Raw genomic sequence first — 25,278 nt, 5'->3', positions numbered from 1 at the left:
ATAGTGTGTTTGCGACCAGCATGGATCCAGACCAGCCTACGCATCCATGCAGTCTGATCAGGATCCATGCTGTATGCTTACAAACCCTATAGCAAGTAGAGAAACTGATAGCGAACCGCATGGATCCTGATCAGACTGCGCGGATGTGCAGGCTGGTCTGGATCCATGCTGGTCGCAAACACATTATGTTGGTTTTGTCGTGATGCGGCGCATATTTTCTGTTGCGTTGAAATTAACATCAATACAAAGAAAAGTCATTTTAACCTTTTATTGGTGAAAAATAGCCTTTAGTTAACTGTTATGTCATACCAAGAGTAAGTAAGTAAGTAAGTAAGTAAGTAAGTAAAGGCTTTATTTATCGAGGCTACACATTTGGTTTCCCAATCTTCCATGTGGGCCTCTAAAGTACTGCCATAGTTTCATTAAATAGCTATTTCACAAATCAATTAACTATTTCACATTTCAGCTGACTATTTCACATAACAGCTGATAATTTCTAATAACAGCTGATAGCATGTTACAGCTGACTATTTCACATAACAGCTGACTATTTCATGTAAAAGCTCTTTCACATAACAGCTGACTATTTCATGTAAAAGCTCTTTCACATAACAGCTGACTATTTCATGTAAAAGCTCTTTCACATAACAGCTGACATTTGACATGAAAGATCTACACTTTATAAAACTGAAACCAGAGGTAAACAATGTTTGTTTGTTAGTTGTTTAATGACACATTAAAAACATTATTGGTCATGAGCCAAATAATGAACTGTTTTGAATTTTTTTAGTATTTCAAGCATACATGTGCTTTGTGTGACTGTAAAGTCATTATAAAGTTGTATATAAAATTAGAAAGACAAAACAATTATTGAAGGTACAGCGGTGGCTACAGCCCTCCCATTTCAATTCTATACAAAATATACTTTATCTGTATGTTAATTATACATCTATATTTTACATCAGAATAAATCCCAGATATCAATCACACCTGGTCCTTTATCAAAACTGTAAATTGTGCATTTCCCTACCTGTCTGATCACTGGCTTTAAATCAGCAATAAGATCTTTGTGCACTTCCTTGAGTTTGTCGAGATTTTGTTCTATCTGAGTGAGAGCACCTTCTCTCACCTGTATAGCTCCATGTACTACGAGGGGTATCAATAATTTACCCCAGCGTAAAGCCATACTCCTCATCTCATTAGGTGCTTGAGAGTTTAACCTTGATTAATGCATCAAATGTAAACATGGTAAATTAATTAAAAGCAAATGTACAGAAACATATTACTGAATGAATTTTGATTCCTATGGCTAAAAGATTACACTAGCAAATTTAAGAATAAATGGAAAGTGAAAACAATCTCAAAAATATGTTTCCTATATTTTTGGCCTATTTTGTTAGGCCTAACTACTATGGGGGGTAAAAATATATGTACCTTTCAATGGTACTGATACATTCATGTATGACAGACACTGAAAGACCTGACCATTTCTCAACAGCAAATTCCACAGCCATTAATATATCATCAGCCTGAAAATTTCAAGACATTTGAGCCACACCATGACAAAACCAACATAATGGGTTTCCGACCAGCATGGATCCAGACCAGCCTGCGCATCCGAGCAGTCTGATCAGGATCCATGCTGTTCGCTATCAGTCTCTCTACTTGTTATAGGGTTTGTAAGCGAACAGCATGGATCCTGATCAGACTGTGCGGATGCGCAGGCTGGTCTCGCAAACCCATTCTGTTGGTTTTGTCACGACGCGGCTCATTTATGCATATAATGATGTCTAATTCTTTAAAAAGATAGATTAACTTTAAAATTATCAAAATGTAATTCACTGGTATAATTGTAAGCTATTGTTTGTTTTGTTGGGTTTTAAATTACACCAATACTGCACAGGTTAAACTGCAAAGTTCCAGCTTTAAGTGTGGAAAAAAAGCAACACTCTTGCACTGTTTCAAACACTATTGGCACCTAATTGAAATCTTCCTCACATGAAAGATAACAGAGTCCCTTGCAGGATTCAAACTCAAGGCATATGAAGGGCAAATGGTTCAAAATCAACAATCTTCATCACTCGAGCACAGACACCCAAAATATACATAAAGGAAAACATATCTTTTTGAACAAAAAAGGTGAAATTATAACAACACAAACTTGAAATATTTTACAGTATTTTTCTTCTGTGTGTGAAACTTTATAAAAGAAGTTATGTCCTACCTTTGAAGTGATGATAGCTGGATCAAGATTTTGTGATTTTAGACACCAAAGAGCACAAGAACATGTACTCTTCTCCTTCGTGTTGTGTACAGTAAGGCACAGTGTCTTCAGCATTCCTATACAATCTGTTTTCTTAATATGGCTGAAAAAAAAATTACAAACACAAGGTTAAGGAGAGGTCAAGGTTATATTCCAAAATGTCATAAAAAAAAGCCTTCATTGGGCATGATCCAAATATATGTTGAGTCAAAGAATCCATATTACCATGCTTATCAAATGCTACTTCTAGCGAAGAAGTAATTACTTCCTACCCTTAATTTATATACTGAAATAACTGGCATGATAACAACTTTGGCATACAAGTTTTTTAAAAACCTGTCAAAAATCAATACATCCCAGGTTATGCATTCCTGAGATAAAATTTTTACAAATAATAAAATGTTTGTCATAATGAATACATAACACAATACTGAAGGTTTAAAAAGATGTCACTTCATATGGAAATAAGAATAAATGAGCCGCGTCATGACAAAACCAATATAATGGTATTGCGACCAGCATGGATCCAGACCAGCCTGCACATCTGCGCAGGCTAATCAGGATCCATGCTGTTCGCTATCAGTTTCTCTACTTGTTATAGAGTTTGTAAGCGAACAGCATGGATCCTGATCAGACTGCAGGGATGCGCAGGCTGGTCTGGATCCATGCTGGTCGCAAAGCCATTATGTTGGTTTTGTCGTGACGCGGCTCATTAATAAAGTTCCAGCCAAGACATTTTTAATATATTTGTATTACAATCTACTCACCACGCTATCTGAGTATCATAGAGGCAAGCTCCCAAAATCTGTAGTGCTATGTTGGTAACTTCATGAGAATTTGAGTTCACGTCATTTTTAATCACTTTTAGCACCCTGGTAATGTTCCTTGACATGTCCGATCCGAACGAACTTGCTTCATTTTCCCTGAATAAACTGTTAACACAAGAAAGATCAGTTAGAATGGTAAGTATATATTTGCCTATGTTTGTATCATTTTATAAAATATCAGTAATCAATATGGTAACATCTGTACATCTTTTTATTCTTTCTTTTTTTTTAATATTTTGAGCCTATAATTCTCTATTCTATAAAGATAATCAATATTTCTTTAAATGTCCAAACATGAAGCATTTTCACAACATCTATGATTAAAAGCTCGCCTGTAAAGGTAATTTTTTATTTGAGAAAATAAGAATCAAAATCAACGTGCACAATAATTTATTTACATGCATTATCTAACGCAAATAAATCAATAAATTGTAATTAATCAGACCAGACAAAGTTTTAGGGGTTGTTTTGTTTTGTATTTTTAAATCGTTTAAGTTTGTTTTTTTTTACTATTGTTATATAAGCAGATACTCCTGAGAACAAAGAACTGTCAGTACAACAGCACACTCAACTTTTCTCATTTCTTGGTTTCAAAACAAGCTTTTATATGATATACATGCCAAATAGTGATGAGTAAAGAATTTTCTTAGTTAAGAAAGGGCCATAATTATGTCAAAATCAATGCCCCAGTAATGGGCCCTGAAAAGTGACCTTCATAATTATTATTATTTTTATTATAAATAAAAGACATGTGTAAAGTTAGTCTTTGGCTGGTAATGAGATATGATATTGTTCAACTCGCACATAAAAACTTTAACTAGTGTTGTGCAGAATTCGACATTGTGGGTTCGATTCCCGGGCTGGCCAACTAAAATTACTAATCAGTCTTTCGGATGAGACTTTAAATCGAGGTCCCGTGTATGGGTGCTTAAACACCTGGCACGCTAAAGAACCAGGAGAAGCTTCTGGAATTGGGGCATCTTTCTGTATCTGTAATTGCACTATCCTCCAAAAATCTAAAATGACTAATACTCTTCTGGAGGACTCGCCCATATGGGCAACCGGTGGCGAGTATAAATAAACGCAAATACACACACAATGTGCAGACACTGATACCCAAATAAGACAGCCCATCTTTTCTTTGTATAGTTGATCTAAAAATACTGATTTCTCATTAAATTTTTTTGCTTTACTGTGGGAATAATTTTTCCTTACTTGGTAGAAAAAGTACCCATATTTGGCATAAAAAATGAACCTGATACTGTAAAATCATTATTATTGGAGGGGCACAAATTTTCTGTAGTTTTGGTGGGTAGGTCAATCCGTGAATTTCAGTTCCAACAAATTTCATTTCATCAGCCATAAAATCATTACAATTTTTCCATTTCTTTTGTAAAAATAGGCAATCCATGAATTCAAAAAGCATGATAAATGTCTTTTGTGAAAAAAACCACTAAATTTCATGCCCCAAAAATCAAATGAATTCACAGTAGTTGAACCCTTGAGGTAAGTAAAAGGGCCTTTACATGCAAAGAACAGTGATGAATTTTGTAAGATATACCTTGTCAATTGGTTATATGCATTACATCTATCTTTACAGGTGGCCTCCTTTGATTCTAATGTTTTCAGTATATTGGCCACACTGGCCTCGGTACTCTCTGTATGAGGCATGCTGGTCAGCTTCACGACATTCTGAAAATATAATATTAACATTGTAAAACATAACAAGATTATATACAAGGTACATACAAGAAATTTGTACATCAGTCTATGGTATGGTGTGTCAATGATCTCCTTTAAAGGAGATGCCTCATTATGTAATAAAAAAGTTTCGACTGTGGTGTTATAGTAAAAATTACCATGAAAATCACTTGCTGTTAAAAATATCCTTATCACATGTGAATAAATATTTGTAGCAATTTACAATATTTTTTTAACCATTCAATGGTAATGATTTTTTTAATTTCATCGAATTTTGCACTCATAAATATAACCTGTGTCAGACCGTGAAATGCACCAGGGTGAGAACAACAGCTCTCTCTATGTCTAGCTCAGAAAAAATAAACCAAAAATACCATATTTGTTGGGTGTGATTTAAATCATTCTAAGACAGCAAACAATTCAAAAAGGAGTTTATTTCATCTGGCATAGCCTTGTTATTTTTGACAAGACAGATTTAATATCACTTCAAAAAAGTTTTGTAAGCTTTTTTGCTACTGTACAGGTACATTTTTTATTCATTCTGATTCATCTGCCCTAAAATACAGCTGTTCTCAAGTTTAAAGCAAAGTACATGTATACGTCTATATAAATATACCATCCACCAGTGGTTTCATAAAAATCTACAAAAACAAATTGGGCGTTACCGAACACTATGTGATTTTATCATCTTTCTTATTATAATTATTCGTAATATTTTACTGTGCATTAAAATTGTACACTCATCCCCAGCTTCCTTGTATGAAACAATTATTTTTTGCCCCCAATGTTAATGATGTTTACACTGCGTATTCAAAATTTGATACAAATTTTGATTTAAGTTTGTAGTGGATACAAAATTGAAGTGAAATGTAGTGAGTTTTGTGAAAACCATAAATAGATTTTATTGAATGGAGTTAATGAAGCAAGTCCTGTGGTTTCATCAAAATTCGGTATCATGCTTCTATTGTACAACAAAAGGCCTGTCCAAACATGATCCAACAAATGGGACAAACACATAAACCATTCAAATACAGTCATTACAAAATTTTTACTAGTAATAAAAGGCCTATCCATTATAAGTAAAGAGCCAGTTCAGCCTCCAGGCCAGTCAATATTATATAAGACCGGAGTTACTATTGTAAACTTCTCTAAACTTTAGTATTAAGCAAGATAGTTATGTTTCAAGTCAGCCAGCTTTCCTCCCCCCCCCACCCCGTTTAACATAATGCTGTAAAAATTTTAAGCAGTGTAAAATGAAATATGTTTAAGTGAAAATAAAACTAGAAATGTGTCATCATGCCACGGATGCCCCCGCATGCAGCCAAAATTTCAGATGTTATTATATTCAGTTCCAAACTTGTTTGCACAAATTATTGTTTTCATTTTAAGTTCAAAGCCCTTAAAACTTTTCAATGTTAACACAAACCATTTTCATACAATGTTCAAAGCACTGAAATTATTCAGTCTTAACCTTTTGAAAATAGCATATTTCATATTTGTAGCCAAAATAATGGCTACATACATTTCCACAAAAGTATGAGTGCTGAATCTGAAAGTTCAAATTTTTTTCCAATATTCAAGAAAGATAAGTTTGTCCAAAATCATTGAACCACAACCAAATTCAAACTTTAACTGCCTATTCCTAAGATGTATCTATATTATTGTCGAAGTGAAAGGGACATAACTCTGCCAAAAAATCATCGAACCATGACCAAATTCCAACTTGACCTGCCCATTCATTTGACATATCCATATATCAAATTTTAGTTGAATATGTAACACTGATGGGTAGATAATGAACAGAAACTGTAAATTTCATATTTTTTTCAGAGTGAAAAGGGCATTACTCTGCCAAAAATTATTGAACCATGACCAAATTCGAACTTGACCTTGGCATTCCAAAAAAATATCCATATGTCAAATTTGAGTTGAATGTGTTGTACTGTTGGGGAGATAATAAACAGAAACTGAAAATTTCATATTATTTTCAAAGTAAAAGGAGCATAACTCTGCCAAAATCATCGAACCATGACCAAATTCAAACTTGACCTGTATTTTCTCATGACATATCCATATGTCAAATTTGAGTTGAATGTGTTGTACAGTTGGGGAGATAATGAACGGAAACTGAAAATTTCATATTATTTTCAAAGTAAAAGGGGCATAACTCTGCCAAAAATCATCGAATCATGACCAAATTCAAACTTGACCTGTATTTTCCCATGACATATCCATATGTCAAATTTGAGTTGAATGTGTTGTACGGTTGGGGAGATAATGAACGGAAACAGAAAATTTCATATTATTTTCAAAGTAAAAGGGGCATAACTCTGCCAAAAATCGTTGAACCATGACCAAATTCGAACTTGACCTGTATTTTCTCATGACATATCCATATGTCAAATTTGAGTTGAATGTGTTGTACCGTTGGGGAGATAATGAACGGAAACTGAAAATTTCATATTATTTTCAAAGTAAAAGGGGCATAACTCTGCCAAAAATCATCGAACCATGACCAAATTCGAACTTGACCTGTATTTTCTCATGACATATCCATATGTCAAATTTGAGTTGAATATGTGCAACGGTTACTAAGATAATGAACGGAAACTGATGATAACGGAATGACAGAATGACGGAAGGACGGAAGGACGGAATGACGGAAGGACGGAACAGGGTAACACTATATGCCCCGGCCATTACATGGCGGGGGCATAAACATATAATTATGATGAGACCAGTATGAAGTAGTGACGAAAGTTTGTCAAAAGAAGAGGGGCTTAAAAAGGGCTTAGCCCTTCCATCAGAGCCCAGAATCATCCTACAGGTATCCTACAGGTATACTGTATATATTTTAAGGGCCAGAGTTACTTAATAAAACTTGAAAACCAAAGTTTATTTAGTGAAAGTCCTTAACCATACAGAAACCTCAGTATACATGTTCTTTAATAGGGGTGAGGTGTCATGTACATGTACTTTAACAGGGGTGGTAATATGAATTTTTGCTTCTTGCCCACAGACAACTTGGGCCATTTATAAAGTGAAAGTTTTTTTCTGTTGGGACACTTGGTTCTTTACAATTTCTTTTGGTTATCACATAGCTCTCAGCCTAAGAAAAGCCAGACCTAATAACAAAATCAATGTGTGCAATTGTAAGAACCATAACAACTTTACAATTGTAACTAAATGTGCATGCTGAAATTTACTTAAACAAGATATGTTTGTAAAACATGTATGCCCCCTATCAGCAGCCAATTAGTCATGTGAAAAGGTTATTATGCATGACTTCTGACCCAGTGATCAAACAATTAATAAGGGTTATCAAGTATCTACTGGTCATGACCTTAACCTTTGACCCCTTGACCCAAAACTCCATAGGGGTCATCTGCTGGTCACGACCAATCATCATACAAAGTTTGAAGTTCCTAGGCCTAAGCGTTTTTAGTTAATTGATCGGAAACCGTTTTTACCTACAAGGTCAATGTGACCTTGACCTTTGACCCCTTGACTCCAAAATCAATAAGTCATCTGCATGTCATGACCAATCACCATACCAAGTTTGAAGTTCCTAGGCCTAAGGGTTCTTAAGTTATTGATTGGAAAGCATTTTTACCTACAAGGTCAATGTGACCTTGACCTTACACCCCTTGACTCCAAAATCAATAGGGGTCATCTACTGATCATGACCAATCACCATATCAAGTTTGAAGTCCCTAGGCCTAAGGGTTCTTTCGTTATTAATCGGAAACCGTTTTTACTTACAAGGTCAATGTGACCTTGACTTTTGACCCCTTAACCCCAAAATCAATAGAGGTCATCTGCTGGATATAACCAATGACCATACCAAGTTTGAAGTTCCTAGGCCTAAGGGTTCTTTTGTTATTGATCAGAAACCGTTTTTACCTACAAGGTCAATGTGACCTTGACCTTTGACCCCTTGACCCCAAAATCAATAGGTCATCTGCTGGTCATGACCAATCATCATACCAAGTTTGAAGTTCCTAGGTCTAAGGGTTCTTTAGTTATTGATCGGAAACCGTTTTTACCTACAAGGTCAATGTGACCTTGACCTTTGACCCCTTAACCCCAAAATCAATAGGGGTCATCTGCTGGTCATAACCAATCACCATACCAAGTTTAAAGTTCCTAGGCCTAAGGGTTTTTTTGTTATTGATCCGAAACCGTTTTTACCCAAGAGGTCAATGTGACCTTGACCTTTGACCCATTGACCCCAAAATCAATAGGGGTCATCTACTGATCATGACCTATCACCATACCAAGTTTGAAGTTCCTAGGCCTTAAGGTTCTTTAGTTATTGATCGGAAACCGTTTTTGCTTACAAGGTCAATGTGACTTGACCTTTGACCCTTGACCCCAAAATCAATAGGGTCATCTACTGATCATGACCAAGCACCATACTAAGTTTGAAGTTCCTAGGCCTTAAGGTTCTTTAGTTATTGATCGGAAACCGTTTTTTGCTTACAAGGTCAATGTGACCTTGACCTTTGACCCCTTGACCCCAAAATCAATAGGGGTCGTCTAATGATCATGACCAATCACCATACAAGTTTGAAGTTCCTAGGCCTTAAGGTTCTTTAGTTATTGATCGGAAACCGTTTTTGCTTACAAGGTCAATGTGACCTTGACCTTTGACCCCAAAAATCAATAGGGGTCATCTACTGATCATGACCAATCACCATACCAAGTTTGAAGTTCCTAGGCCTTAAGGTTCTTTAGTTATTGATCGGAAACCGTTTTTGCTTACAAGGTCAATGTGACCTTGACCTTTGACCCCTTGACCCCAAAATCAATAGGGGTCATCTACTGATCATGACCAATCACCATACCAAGTTTGAAGTTCCTAGGCCTTAAGGTTCTTTAGTTATTGATCGGAAACCGTTTTTGCTTACAAGGTCAATGTAACCTTGACCTTTGACCCATTGACCCCAAAATCAATAGGGGTCATCTACTGATCATGACCAATCACCATACCAAGTTTGAAGTTCCTAGGCCTTAAGGTTCTTTAGTTATTGATCGGAAACCATTTTTGCTTACAAGGTCAATGTGACCTTGACCTTTGACCCCTTGACCCCAAAATCAATAGGGGTCATCTACTGGTCATGACCAATCACCATACCAAGTTTGTAGTTCCTAGGCCTAAGGGTTCTTTAGTTATCACTCGGAAACCATTTGGTCTACGGACCGACGGACCGACAGACCGACGGACCGACAAGTGCAAAGCAATATACCCCCTTTTCTTCGAAATGGGGGCATAACAATTATTTGCCTCCATATCAACAAGCTTAATCATATAAGTTCTCTAATGGGGTGAAATTATTGATATAGAGAAGTGAATTTACTCGAAGTTAACTAAGATTTCATAACTATCTCACTAAATTATGTTCCCCCATTGATAAGGGGTATAAGTAGAACAACAATATTTTGATGTTTTTTTTCCCTACTAGCTCAGATTTTCAATTGTCTACAGTGTTTTTTTTTTCCACCAAAATATTCGGCGAAATTCTCCCCATTCCCCCCTCAAAATAGTATGTTTTTTTCCCCCCTCAAAGCTGAAATTTCCCCCTATAATATGGCAGCCCAAATTTGCCTGCAATGAATATCATTTTTTTGCAACTAACTGCCAAAAAATGCTTTATTTTATGCCTGTAAGACTTACTGTTAAGCAAGGTTTTTCATATAGGTAAGGGGAGCTACTCCTGGTATCCCAACAAGTTTATCATGTGACACATCAATATTTTAGATCCGTATAAAATCCCCTCCTATTGCATTTTCCCCCTCCAATGGGCACCGACCCCCTTCCCCCAAAGTGAAAAAAAAAACACTGGTCTATAAACAAGTTATAGGGGTAAATCTTCTTTTCTGCCAATATATTTAAGTCCCCAGTCTCCCAAGTTGGGCTTATTATTTTCACTACTGTGTTAAAGAACAATTTGCAGCACAGCAGGTGAATGTGCCATACTGTGATACATGTTTATATAGACATGTACATATATACTTGTTTAACATCTAAATACAATATATATTTTTACAACTTTAATCAAATAATATTTAGAGTAACATGTGTTACATATTTAAACTCACAAGTTTACATATCTATACATTATCATATTAATGTCAAGGTATGTTTACATTACAGATCATTAACAGTGATTTGTTAAAGTCAATAACGTATAAAATACACGACCAATTACCAACAATTACCTTACAAAGTCAATAAGTAGATCAACGATTAAGTCAATATCCTTACTAAACAAACTATTTTTATATATCATTATTTCATAATCAATGAGTTTTCATGTCAAAACTGAGCATTAAACTAATTAATATTTCACAGGGTTTTAGTTTTGACAGCAAAATTACAAATACATTTCATTAAACACATGTCACAATATATGGAAGACGAAAAATTATTTTTATCATGTCCTTTCTAGGATTTTGCAGTATCATTGTCCGAGTGTAAGATTAATATACATGTCATCTATCATAATCTGATGACAGTTTAGCTGTTATAAATCTTATTTATATCAATTTGTTTTTACAAAGGGACAAACAAATCTTATTTTCTAAAGCAATGAATTATGTATTAAAGTCTGACAGAAAATTACAACTCTTCAGTCAGTAAATACATCAATAAAACTTTTGTTTTCTGAATTCATTTAAATGATTAATTGTATCATAGTTTTGAGATTTTACTACTGAAAACATGTCAGAATTAAATTGTATACCAATACATGCACAGAGCGTTAACTGGAGTGCAGGTATTAGTTACCCGCACTCACTGTCTGTCTAGAGAATGCTGTTGATTGGCTCATTTTTTCAGGGGTTTTACTTACTGCTACAACAGGGAAAGAGATTGGTAATGATAGGAAAGTCATTTAGATGCTCTTTATATTACTGAATCATACTTAATCTTTAGTTATTAACTTCCCCTATAGAAGTAAACATTTCCCTTCAGTTAAAGAGTAATGCTTTTCTATTTAATAATAATAATAATAATAAAGACTTTATTTAAAGAGGCAACATAGTTGGGCATGCCCAGTCTTCCCTATGAGCCTCTATCAAATATACAATGTACACAATATAAACATTTACAAACAAAAGGTATGATAAAACAACAACAAAATTACAAATACATTGTAGTTAAGAAACATGTAAAATGAAAATCTAGGAAAAAACATTATATAAGAATATAAACATTGCAATTCAGATATACATTTATCATTTTATAATACAAATTGATGTGTTTTATTCCCACCAGAGAACCACCATTTAAGATAATTATTTTTTAACGACTGTAAATTTGTGGAATTTCTGATATCCAGGGGAAGAGAATTCCAAAGTTTTGACCCTGAATATGATAAAGATTTTCTGCAGAACTCAAGTCTAGGTTTTGGGATTTGAAGTTGTTTTTGTTGATATGATCTTAATTGTGTATTTTCTGTGTAAGTAAAAAGATTTTGCATATAATCAGGGAGAAGATTGTTAAGGGACTTGTACACTAAAATAGCTTTTTTATAATTTACTCTTTCAGAAAATTTCATCCAGTTTAATTCAGAAAATAAATCATCAGTGGGTGCATCAAAATCTTTGTCCAATATTATTCGTGCTGCACGTTTTTGAAATTTATACAGGTCATTTAAGAGTTCTTTACTGCAATTTCCCCAAATAGTGCAACAATAGTCTAAGTGGGGAAGAATGTATGCATTAAAGAAAATTTTCCTGACATAAACATTTAGAAATTGTTTTATTCTCAAAAGAAGGTATAGTAATGAATTGCATTTATTCAGTGTCATTTTGACTTGTGTTTTCCAGTTCAGTGTATGATCAACATGGACACCTAAAAGTTTTTCTGTTTCTGAAAATTGTAACCTTTCATCTTAAAGAGTGATCTGGAAATCATTATTTAGCTATATTAAAACTTTCCCCCAAGTAATTATAGTTAAGCCTTTCCTAATCCATATGCATAACTAAACTGTACCCTTCAGTTATTGAGTTAAACCTCCGCCTTAGTTATAGTTAAACTTCCGATTTCCCTTTAGCTATAAATTAAAATTTTCCCCTTAGTTATACAGTTTAACATTCCTTTACTTCCACTTTACTTAGTTAAACTTTCCCCTTTAAATAGTTAAACATCCCCTTTTCTAAGTTAAACTTTCCCCTTTATCAGGCCTAGACATTAACTTTTGAATCAGGTTGTCCTGTCGGGCAAGTAGTTTTTAAAACTAGTTGCCCTGACCTAAGACTTACTTGTCCTGACCTAAAAATGGTAAAAATGTATAAATCAGAAAAACAAACAAGCTCATACATTAATACTTCTTGTATTAGGTAATGTTCACATAAGGCAATAAACTGGACATATTGTTTATGAAATTGATTGTTAGTTAGACACAAATATTTTTTGTATTTAGTAGTTTTTCTAAAACATCGGTTCATCTGTTTATTCAATGTGAATATACTACGGTCATGTACATTTGTTGATATAGGAAACGGAAGGAAAAATATGAGCATGCGCCGCGGTAAGGTAATTCCCCGTTCAATCATCAAGTCAACAGCCGTAAACGAGTCTTCGTTGGCTATGTTCATAATGTTGTTATATTAGATTAAACAATAAATCATTTTAAATGCAAAAACTTTATTGAACAATTATATTTAAAGATCAATATGATTATTTACATATTTTCAATGATATCTTTACATGCAAACATCAAAATTTAAACAACAGCATAACCCGGGAATTACCTTGTACAAAATAAGATATAGTCTATTATTAGAATGGGGAATTACCTTACCGCGGCGCATGCTCATATTTTTCCTTCCGTTTCCTATATCAACAAATGTACATGACCGTAGTATATTCACATTATTGATAATGATTCATGGTGTATTTTGTTTTAAAGCTGTTTATAAATAAAAAGATGTTATTTCTATTCATTTTGTACATGCATTTTGTCAATGATGCTTTTTATTTTCACTTGCCCTGTTGGACAAGTGCTTTTCAAAATAACTTGCCCGGACCAAACTTTTAGTTGTCCCGGGCAGTCGGACAACCGTTAATGTCGAGCCCTGCTTTATAATAGTTAAACTTTCGCCTTTTAATAGTTAAACCCCCTTTATAATAGTTAAACATCCCCTTTTCTTAGTTAAACTTTCCGCTTTAAATAGTTAAACTTTCCGCTTTAAATAGTTAAACTTCCCCCTTTAAACAGTAACACCCTTTAAATATTTAAACCTTCCCCTTTAAATATTTAAACTTTCCCCTTTAAATTGTTAAACTTTCCCCTTTAAATAGTTAAACTTTCCTCTTTAAGTATTTAAACTTTCCCCTTTAAATAGTTAAACTGTTTAGTTATAGAGTTACCCATTTATTTCTCCTGATATACAATGTAATACTTTTCCTCAAACAGTTTGTCACCTTATTAGTGCAGCAGCAAATTAACTCCTTATAATAAACATATGCAATTTAATACGAGTTAAGTTTAACCCTATACAGAAGGCTTGTGCCAGTGCACCAACAGTATATACTCACAGAACATCCATGTAAATCCAACTTATATCTCAGCCAGCTTTAACAATTTCATAATCTTTCAAGTCTGGCTATTTTGCGTTACAAAAAATAGAATTAACATAGATACCCGACATGATAAAACATTACTACAATTAGCATAAGGTTGTCCAATATATATATATAAAATCTCAATGTACTTATGAGTAAACATTGAAGGTTTATTCATCAATTTTATCTTAAAATTCATACAGTATATGTGTACCTGGTCTTTGAAGCATGAAAGTTGTGCTTAACATATTAAACTTGCATCCTGGAGTTTAACATTTTATTGAATTCATCGATTTTAGCTGTCTTGTCAACTTGACTGAAATTTGGGCATAATCAGCCTCGGATCTGACTATGACATTGTAATACTATTCAACAAAATCAAGATTTTCTATAGCTCATAAATCTATGCTTAAAATTTCTTATAAAATTGTTGTATAAATTTTAATCTTTTTGAGAATGTATGCTTTTCCCAATTGTTTATAAGGAAATAAAAAAGTAACAAATACCAAATTTAATATGACCTACATATCAAGAAGATATGCTTAGTAACCCATTTCCAACTCAGTGATTTTTCACCATATATAACAGAGGCCTATATAAGGGCTCTTCCCAATTGAATTTTCTTTAAAATCATGCAGTTTTCCCAAACATCTGACAATTTTAGCAATAATTTTTCTGAAAATCAAGAGCCTTTTTCCAATTAACTGAGAAAAACCACTGCAATTTCATTTTTTTTTTAATAATGAAGCCCTAAAATAACTTTGTTTGCAGCTTTCAAAAATCCTTCCAAAAATAAGGCTATCCTGTGAACAATGCCAGTTTTTGTTGGGTAGGATGGAAGCCGCCAAGGTAAACTAGAACTATCACTAAATGTGATTAATACCCCCACAAGACTGCTTTAGAAATGAGGATGTTACAAGTAACAGAATACCTTGTTCAAGAATTGAAATAGTTATGGTTGTGGGCAATTTAAGATAGTTGTGGTTTTTGTATGTTGCATTTCCTTACAATATGGTTGACCATTGATGAAGTTTTAATATATCCAGAAAGAGTTAAGCTTCTTGAGCACTGCACTTCCTCTCTTTGCGGTTGACCATTGTATGAAGTTGCATTGAATTCTAAACATTAGTTTTAAGTTATGCACTGGACAAGGAAAAGGGCAATAACTCTACAAATACTGAAGATGGAGTTATGATTATTGTACACTGCACTTCCTCTCATTTCCCTTGACCATTGTATGAAGTTGTATTGAATTCCAACTACTAGTTTTCAAGTTATGCCTAGGACAAAAAAGTAACAAAGGGCAATAACTGTAATGAGTCAAAATAGAGTTATGCTTCTTCTGCACTGCACTTCACCTCACTGCCCCTTTCAAACATTAAATTTCAAGTTATGCACTGGACATTTAAAAGTAACAAAGGGCAAAAACTCTTAAATGAGTCAAGAAAGAGTTATGGTTTCTGTGCACTGCACTTCCTCTCAATATACTTGACCATTGTATGAAATTGTATTGAATTCCAAATACTACTTTTCAAGTTATGCTCTGGGCAAGAAAAAAGCAATGGAAAAGTAACAAAGGGCAGTAACTCAATAATTACTCTAGACAAAGTTATGGTTCTTGTGCACTGCACTTCCTCTTAATTTGCCTGATGATTGTATGAAGTTGTATTGAATTCCAACTAGTAGTTTTCATGTTATGCTCCGGACAAGGAAAAGTAACAAAGGGCAATAACTCTGTAATTAGTCAAGATGGAGTACTGGTTCTTATGCACTGCACTTCCTCTCAATGTGCTTGATCATTGTATTAAGTTGTATTGAATTCCAACCTTTAGTCTTCCAGTTATGCTCCGGACAAAAATGAGCAATGGAAAAGTAACAAAGGGCAATAACTCTGTACTTACTTTAGATAGAGTTATGGTTCTTGTGCACTGCACTTCCCCTTATTGTGTTTGACCATTGAATGAAGTTGTTTTGAATTCCAACCAGTAGTTTTCAAGTTATGCTCCGGACAAGGAAAAGGAACAAAGGGCAATAACTCTTTAATTAGCGTCCATTTTGCGTGAAAGCGAATTGCCTACAATGGTGAAATATGCAGAGATCTGCCTGTGCCATTGGCGCTAAAAAATGAGAAAGGCACAGGAAAATGTCAGCAAAGGGCCAAAGGCGCATCTAAAATCTGTGCCAGACTTATATAATTATTGTATGTTATTTAGTCATCCAGACAAAACTGGTATCAACAGCAACAGGTTATCCATTCCCCTGTAATTACGCATATTCTTGCGTTTATCCATTTCCCTTTAGCATTTTTCCAAGTTATCTCCTTACCTTATCCCTTTCCCACACAGATACGCATTTCTACTACCGCATTTCTACTACCGTAAATTTAATCCAATAAAGCAAACAAAAAATCATTAATCTACTTAATATTTTAAATAATTATCGTTGCTATTTTAAGAAATGCTGTAAGTTACAGTATACTCTGACAGGTGTGTAAGGTCACTCAAGTTTCTTGCGGAGAAGATGTCTATTACGTCATCAGAATATTTGACAGGGTGATTAACCAATCAGGGAAACATTGTGCATGACTTTTTTTCATGATCAAAAGGTCTGTCTGTGTATGCTTTCTACACAGAGGCATACAAGGAGCAATAAAAGTCGTCAGTATGTATACAGTGTGACAGGGACATTTTGTGCAAATTACGAACAATTAAAATGGATAATGCACAATATTAGACATAAGTAGTAAGAAAATATAAATTATGCAAATTAGATTTTTGAGCAGCCAATAAAATTGTTTTGCCTGCAATTAATATTAGTACCAAAAATAACTTTTTCATACACTTTAATTACTTAATCGATTGTTATAAAAACATGCAAATCATGTCAAGGATCTGCTATTAAATAAAAAAAAATCTGCTAAGACGAATTTATTTTGCTACATGACTCATTGATTTTGCTACAGAACTCATTGTTTTCAAACATGTGCGTCATCCGACGCATTGTAAGGAATTTCTAGATTAATCACTGTTGATGTGCTTGACCATTGTATGAAGTTGTATTGAATTCCAACTATTAGTGTTTAAGTTATGCTCCGGACAAGGAAAATGCAACGGACGGCTGGACCGACCAACCAACCGACCACAGAGTGACTCCAATACACCCCCATACTTCGTTTCGGGGGTATAATTATAGTGAATTAGTACTTTGTGTGGATGTCAAAATGCTACCTTGATTCATTTTGCTACCTCTATAACTCATTACTGCATGTTCAGCACTACCTCCTTCAGTTGTTGAACATCTTAAATGCTCTAAATCTATTATTTAAACATTTATCTGAACTTGTGTGCAGCTTTGATATATATTTCATCTAAATAATATCTTTGATCATTTTACTCTATATCATTGATGAAAATATTTATCAAACAGTGAAATCATATTTTCATGAATCATGAACGAGAAACTGAGTTCACATGTTGTTCCATGTCTAAATGAGAGTCCAATACGGCGCCAAGGTTTCTTACTCTTGTTGATGGTTTTATTACAGAATCACCGACTCTTACAGTAAGATCTTCAATATCACTTCGTTTTGGTACAAAGACGATCACCTCTGTTTTGTCCGCATTGAGTTTCAAAGTTATTATTCATCCATAGTATGATGTCATTCAGGCATGTATCAATCCGTCGCAAGGTCTCATTGCGTGAAATGGCTTCCTTTGGTTTAAGCCAAATACAAATATTAGTGTCATATTATTGTTGTTATATACTAAATGTGGAAATTGACTTTAAATCATATTTTTGGGGTTGAAGCAGGGACTGGAGGGAGGGGTAGCTGTAGGGGATTATATCAGATCAAATTTTAAGCGTCTTATCCCTGTGGTTTAAAGGGAGACACAGGCAAAATTTTCATTTCTTCGTTTTGAATTTTTCATTCATTATTTTGTAAATGTCCTCAAAATGAATACACTAGTTAGTCACAGGAACAAAACTTTTGCCCTAATAAAGGATAAAATGGCGATTTCCTAACTTGGGTCAGGTTAGAGCGTTAAAATTTCACAATAGTTGTCACAGTGAAGTTGAACTCTGGAAATGTTAAAGAAAAGGTCAAATGAATGGCTTAAACTTGTTTCAATCATAAAATATCCAAAATATCTGTTATTGTAACTTCAAGGCTTTGTTCAAGTCACATGGTTTGTTTAACAAGAGCTGTCCGTAAGACAGCGCGCTCGACTTTTTTAGTGCTTGCCTATAATACAAAACATTGACAGTTAAGGGCCATAATTCAAATAAAATCTTTGACAGAATTACCTTCTCCTGGACATGTTTGGGAATCATGATTGTAAACAAGTATTCCAACTTTCAAATTAATATCTCAAACAGTTCAGTCAAAAAGTGGACTGGTACTAAAAACTTAACCAAGATTCTAAGTCGATAAAAGGCCTTAATTTTTAAAACAAATCCTTGACAGAGTTACCTTCTCTTGCGTACAGATGGGGGTAATGATGTGAAATAGCATTAAAAGTTTCAAAGCAATATCTCAAAGGGTTAAGGCAATAAGTGGATTTTACCCATATTCAATGTATTTTCTAAGTCAAAAAGGGGCATAATTCTGTCAAAAACCTTGACAGAGTTATGTCCTCTTGTCTGTTGATGAAGGTCGTGATGGTAAACAAGTATGGTCAGTTTCAAAGCAATACCTCCAATGGTTTTGAAATAAAGTGAGGTGGTACAAAAAACTTAACCAAGCTCAATACACTTTCTAAGTCAAAAAAGGGCCATAATTCTGTCAAAAACCTTGACAGAGTTATGTACTCTTGTCTGTAGATGGAGGTTATGATGGTGAACAAGTATGGTAAGTTTCAAAGCCATACTTGTAATACTTCTGAAATAAAGTGGGGTGGTACGAAAAACTTAACCAAGGTGTGACGCCAACGCTAACGCTAACGCCGACGCCGGGGCGAGTAGGATAGCTCCCCTTTTCATAGAAAAGTCGAGCTAAAAACTACAAAGTGATTCTGTCGGCAGCTAAATTTCGTTCAACATATATAGATATATTTATGCTTCAAACCCAAAATATTTAAGATATATACAGAAATTCATGCTGGGACTTAAAAATAAATGTAATTTTTAAGTGTGATTTAAGTACATAAGATAATTTGAATATTGTGTCATTAATTTGCCCGAGTATCCCTTTAAAGGCCTAGGTCTATTCTAGGATATGTCATATGGCACCTATCATACATGCTCAGGGCTCACACTGGCTCAAATAAAATAATAGCCAATATTTTTAACTTAAAATAATAATAGCCAAAAGTTCAGCGGACTATTCACGATTTAGCGATTAACAACATAAGCAGTTGATTAAATAAACATTACATATAAACCTTTTTCAGTTTTATAAGGATTCTCAAATAAACTGATACATTTGTGTATATATTGATTAGGGCTGGATCAATATACCGGTAAATCGGTATTTATCGATTTTCCGTTTTTCAATACGGTACTGTTATCGGGTTTTAGCTATACCGATACAAAGGGAGACAACCTAATGTATAAAGTGTAACTTATAAACATGATGGCTTTACATTAAAACTATCGTCTTTAAAATGTCCGCACGAAAGTCAAAAGTGTGGAATTTTCTCTAAAGTAAATGTTAAGAAGGCCCTCAGCAATATTTGAAAGGCTGCATTGATTAGTTCAGGTGGAACAACGAATGTGTCAATACACAAAATGACGGATAAATCCGTGACAAAATTTATCCGGCCATTCAATCTCCTTTTTCTAACACTGGTAAAAAATACTTTCAGGTCGGCAGTAGTTTGTATTAGACCAAAAACATTTACTTGTAATTTAATCAAACACATATTGTAAACACATAAATCCTACAAATTTATTGATTTTCCAAGATGTAGTTTGCTAACTAAATAAATGTGACTGCGCGAAGACGTAGCTAAACACCGTTTCCCGGTACGTTACGGATTACGACACCACAACATCATTACATGATGTTTATATTTTTATTGTAATTTTACCGTTTAAGATATAAAAAACATGATTTGTTAGAAAATGTTCAATGTTCCAATACTTTCTCAGCGTATATATTTCAAATTCTACAAAAATTTGATTTTATTATAAAGATCTTATAATTTAGAACAGTTGCCTTGTAGACAGTACTGGACTCCTGTCAACTTGTAGACAGTACTGGACTCCTGTCATAATAAATAAATAGTGATGTTTTAATTATTTTCTGCATTAACTTTTCCTAGTATTTACATAATTATATTTTTGCATTGAATTATTTCTCTACAAAGCTTTTTATTTTTTTTTCAAAATAATTGTTTTATCTAAAAAAGGGCCCATCATGTCATTTTCAAAATATTATCTCAAATGTACTAATTAAGGTACCTATGCACCTGCTCTGTATTATATATCATCATTAACAAAGTCAAAATCTAAAACAGATATAAGAAAGATTCAATAATATTTCACCAGGGCATCTATGAAATGTAAATAGTACTTTTAATAAGTACATCCTAACAATGAAGCATCATTGTACTGTATCGTCAATACGTATTGTGTATCGTTGGTCTGTATCGCAATACGTATCGTATCGGAAATTTCTGATCAATACCCAGCCCTAATATTGATAACTACCTTTTTTTTAAATAGACCCACAACTTAAATTGTTATTATAGAACAGAATAAAAATGTTATATAGTATAATTACTGTATATCAATAATATTCAAGATTCATTATGAATTTACATAATGCTATTATCAGACAATTTCTTATGTTTGTTCTAATCAAATTTTGTCAGCTATAACCCCTGTCAATTTCCACATTTCACACAGAACTGGAGTAGACCTAGGTCATATTAGCCTATAAAAATAACACTTGCAAACTCATTCACAGAATGCAGCCTTTTTTATGAATAACCTACTGAAAAATGTCATCACCAATGTAATACAAATTTTCTGCCATAATAGTAAAGATTTTTAAACAGAACATAGCTTATTTTCACCTTTAAATAAATATCAAAATTATCGGTGTCGCGAAAACATGTGACAATCGGATTTTTTCCTGTTTTCTGAAGAAATACTCACAATTTTGGTTGTTGTGCAAATAGTTGTTGGGAAGTTAATACTTTTTAAATATTTTATCATTGTTTTCCACTGGCGATTTAGTCAAGTAGCTTAAAACAAAAAAAAAATCAAAATTTGTCATTAGAGATCTACTGCAATTTACGGTAAATTTCCCGTAAATTTTGGGTTGGTCAATATCCAGTTTATCAATTTTAAGACGATCTTTTTGGCTAATTGACAGATACTTAATGGCTATTATAATGCTGGACAATATCTTTAAAGTACTTATACAATTTTACATCTCGCATGTATTTTTATCACCTCGGGCAATATGGTAAGCAGCACGTGACCGATAAAAAGTTGACACTCAATTAAATCCACCCGCTGGTGTTTATTGGGTCTACTGCATTCTTTATCGATTTTTACACCTTATCCCTATTTCTCGTATTCTCGGGGTTTCTCGTATTCTCGTGGAATCATTAAAACGGATGGAAGCGACGCTCGCAACTTCCGTCGATATCCGAAAACATGTCTATTTAGCAGAGCATTTTCATCTCCATTAAAAAAATAAAAGAAATGCGGCAAAAAACAGATAAAAAACAAAAAAAACTGTGGATATAATCGTAAAATCCAGAGAATAAACATAAAATTTCTCAATTTCCCCCCAAAAATCATCGTTTTCTGGTTTTTACCACGTTGCAGAAACCTGTAGCGGGTCTCTGACGCAAGAGGCTTCAAATGACGGTCTCACACTACTATTAAAACAATACAGCTCAAAATATTTGTTCCACGAATAGATAGTATAAACTAGAAATGTGTCCATAGGACACGGATGCCCCCACACGCCACTGTTCTGTCAATCTTATGACTCTAGGTAAAATATTTTTTGGACTACATGTGCCGCAAGTTAAAAACTAAAAATCAACAAAGGGCCATTATTCTGTTAAATTTGGTTGCAGCAAAAATTCCTTCCTTTACTACCATCTACACATTAACGTAGTTAATCCCTAGAAGTTTAAGCAAAATCTGCCATCCGGTTTAAGAGGAGTTGCGTTCACAAAATTTCTACATAGTATATAATTATATAATGAAAAAATCAACAAAGGGCCATAATTCTGTTAAATTTGGTCGCAGCAAAAATTCCTTCCTTTACTACCATCTACACATTAATGTTGTTAATCCCTAGAAGTTTAAGCAAAATCTGCCATCCGGTTTAAGAGAAGTTGCGTTCACAAGATTTCGGGACGTACGGACGGACTGACGGATTGACGGACGGACGGACTGACTGACGGACGGACGGACAAGTGCAACGCTATATGCTCCCACATTGTGGGGGCATAAAAAGATATGAACTCCAATTAAAAACCAATAATGAAACATTTTTTGTCCTAAACACATTTCATTTTTGACAACTGCAATGGAAAACAGTAGTATTCATTGTTTAATGCTCATATAACTAATAAGTGGCTTATAAATAAACGTAAACCAGGGTGTTCACTAGCCATGAAATCCTGAGGGTCATTTTGACTAAGTTTTACTGACTTCAAGGCCCAATCCCCATGATTTTAACAAAATTTGACCCTCCAGTTAAAATCCTGAGGGTCAAATCAGGCTTTTTGGAAATTTGAAGGGTCAAAGAGTCATTTCAAGAGTCAAACGGACACCCTGCGTAAACTAAATATATATTAGAGAGATTATGTGAATAACAACACTAAATGGAGTTCAAACTATTTTTGGAACAATTAAAATCATTTGGTACCAAAGAGGCGTCAATATAATCCTAAAAGTTTGATATGGCCTGCCAAGCTGTTATTAAAACACAATAAAATTACAGATTTAGGCCATTTAACACTTAATTAGGTGTGGCACTAATGATTTGAACTGGTATGTAGAATAAAATCATCACATAGCGACCAGCCTTAACAACCAATCAAATTCCACGAGAATACGAGAAAGCACCTGCTTCACATAGAGGGTGAAGGTCAGTATATACAAGCAGAAATATCTTTAGTTTTGCTTACAGTTACGATCTTTCTTTCTTTGTATCTTGTAAATAAGGTATTTCTCTGTGTATCAGGCTAAAAATACTGTAACAGAATGTTTTATAAATATTATGCAACCAAGTTTAGTCCTTAACCCCCCGAGAATACGAGAAAACAGGATATATAAATACTGTTGGAAGTAAAAAATAATCGCCAGATTTTGTAGCCAAAATGCAAAAATAATCGCCAATCTTATAAAATAATCGCAAATGGCGACTATGGCGACCGACAGCTTGAGCCCTGCATGCTATACTGTATGATATACAATATGATTACAAAAAAATGTCAATTTGATTGATGTGAATACAATTTTGTATGGGGGGATGATTATTTCTTCAAAAAAAAAAAACTCGCTATTTCAATAAAAACATTTACAAAATTTAACTGGCACTGTGTTAAAGTCCAGTCCTACTAGATTTAGGTAAAGAAATCATAATCAAATGACAAAAGAAGATATTGTCAGTAATCAGGTAATATTCAGTGATTTTACAAAAAATATTTTTTTCTGGATCCAGTATACACAGGCTTTCAACAATGGACCTTAATATTTAGAAAGATCTATAATAACATCAATAGTATTTTACAAAAACAACTTACTATAAATATCCAAAGTTAATAAAAGGCACTATTTGGAAGTTAAAAAAGTTGATTAATAACAACTACTTCTACGTTTCCTTTCGCGGGAAATCGTCACAAGGCGCATTTTACTTTCATTGGTGAAAAGTTCGCATTTCCGTGGTATATTCTGTATTGACCCGTTCTTTACGGTATTCGTGATAAAAAGCGAAAAGAATTAACTTGTTGCGAGTGAAATAGGCCATCTACAGGGATAAAACTGTAATAGCAACGATACGTTTTGTTGTTCATAAATCCAGTAAATTCACAAGTTACTGACAAAGTACCAAACGATATTTCTAATTTTAATTCGAGATGCAGTCCATAAAAATATTCCACCTTGAATGAATTAGCTTATATTTAAGGATTCTTCAGATTATGCTCTACAGTAGATAATTTATCTACTGGATTGGTTTATATTGTTGAAGAATTAGTAAAATTTAATCCAGTACATAAAACAGTTAATTTTTATATGTTTCTTTCCTGTTTTTCTACATTTAATTCTTTAGAAAATCAACTTATCCTTGAATTTCAAATGTCTGGTTCACATTTTCAGTATCTGTATCTGTTGGTAACGTATCTGTTGGTAAAAAAACTAAAATATATCAGATATACACATATGTTTGCCAATATATAAAGATATTCAGTTTTGTAGAGCACATATTTGGATAATGTATAAATGAAATCGCCATGGCTTGTTCCCGATTGAACCGATCACCCTCAGGTTGGGATTTCCCTATCCTCTACCTAACCAAATGATAGATTCTATTATACATGTACCAACGTATTAAGTGTTGAAAATTGATTTCCACTCAACTGGTGCTAGGGAACGTGGGGATACTGAACTTTTTCATAATCTATAATTGGATCCAATAGCTATCTTGTCAGTGACATAACTGATATAATAATATCCATTCAGAGTAAATTGTCAGCCAGGTGTACCAATGGTAATCAATGTTTCCAATTGTAAAGGTATTTTAGCATCATGCAGTATCATAAGGAATAAAAATACAAGGAAAGCACACAACGTATGGTGGTGTCTCTTATATTTCTGAGGAAGAAAATGCATTTGGTCGGTATCTAAAATAGGTTACTGTTTGTTATTTAGCATAAATTGTTTGGCGCCGCGCATTCGAAAAAAATGGAATTGTTTCTGACTTTATAAGCACTGTATTT

At 33.9% G+C, this 25,278-nt stretch overlaps 1 protein-coding gene across 4 annotated transcripts in view; it reads right to left on the bottom strand.

The window, feature by feature from the left end:
• LOC132754561 (telomere-associated protein RIF1-like) overlaps window positions 1-24,220 on the bottom strand; it is a 55,600-nt gene extending 31,380 nt beyond the window's left edge. For 3 of the 4 annotated variants that reach the window (XM_060745207.1, XM_060745209.1, XM_060745210.1), the window contains exons 1-6: window positions 24,085-24,220; window positions 4,652-4,782; window positions 3,031-3,195; window positions 2,225-2,366; window positions 1,435-1,529; window positions 1,031-1,220 (exon numbers count right to left, since the gene is read on the bottom strand). In XM_060745207.1, coding sequence (XP_060601190.1) covers window positions 1,031-1,220; window positions 1,435-1,529; window positions 2,225-2,366; window positions 3,031-3,195; window positions 4,652-4,761 — 702 coding nt within the window. In that variant the 5' untranslated portion in view covers window positions 4,762-4,782; window positions 24,085-24,220. Of the gene's footprint in view, window positions 1-1,030; window positions 1,221-1,434; window positions 1,530-2,224; window positions 2,367-3,030; window positions 3,196-4,651; window positions 4,783-14,338; window positions 14,495-24,084 lie in introns of those variants that run through there. The other variant, XM_060745208.1, reaches the window with a different exon arrangement.
• Window positions 24,221-25,278: the final 1,058 nt, after the last annotated feature.

Source organism: Ruditapes philippinarum, unplaced genomic scaffold (genome assembly GCF_026571515.1).
Source record: "Ruditapes philippinarum isolate M1 unplaced genomic scaffold, ASM2657151v2 ctg1048_1_1_1_1, whole genome shotgun sequence".
Lineage (NCBI taxonomy): Eukaryota > Metazoa > Mollusca > Bivalvia > Venerida > Veneridae > Ruditapes > Ruditapes philippinarum.
This window is presented reverse-complemented; position numbering and strand designations above follow the sequence as displayed.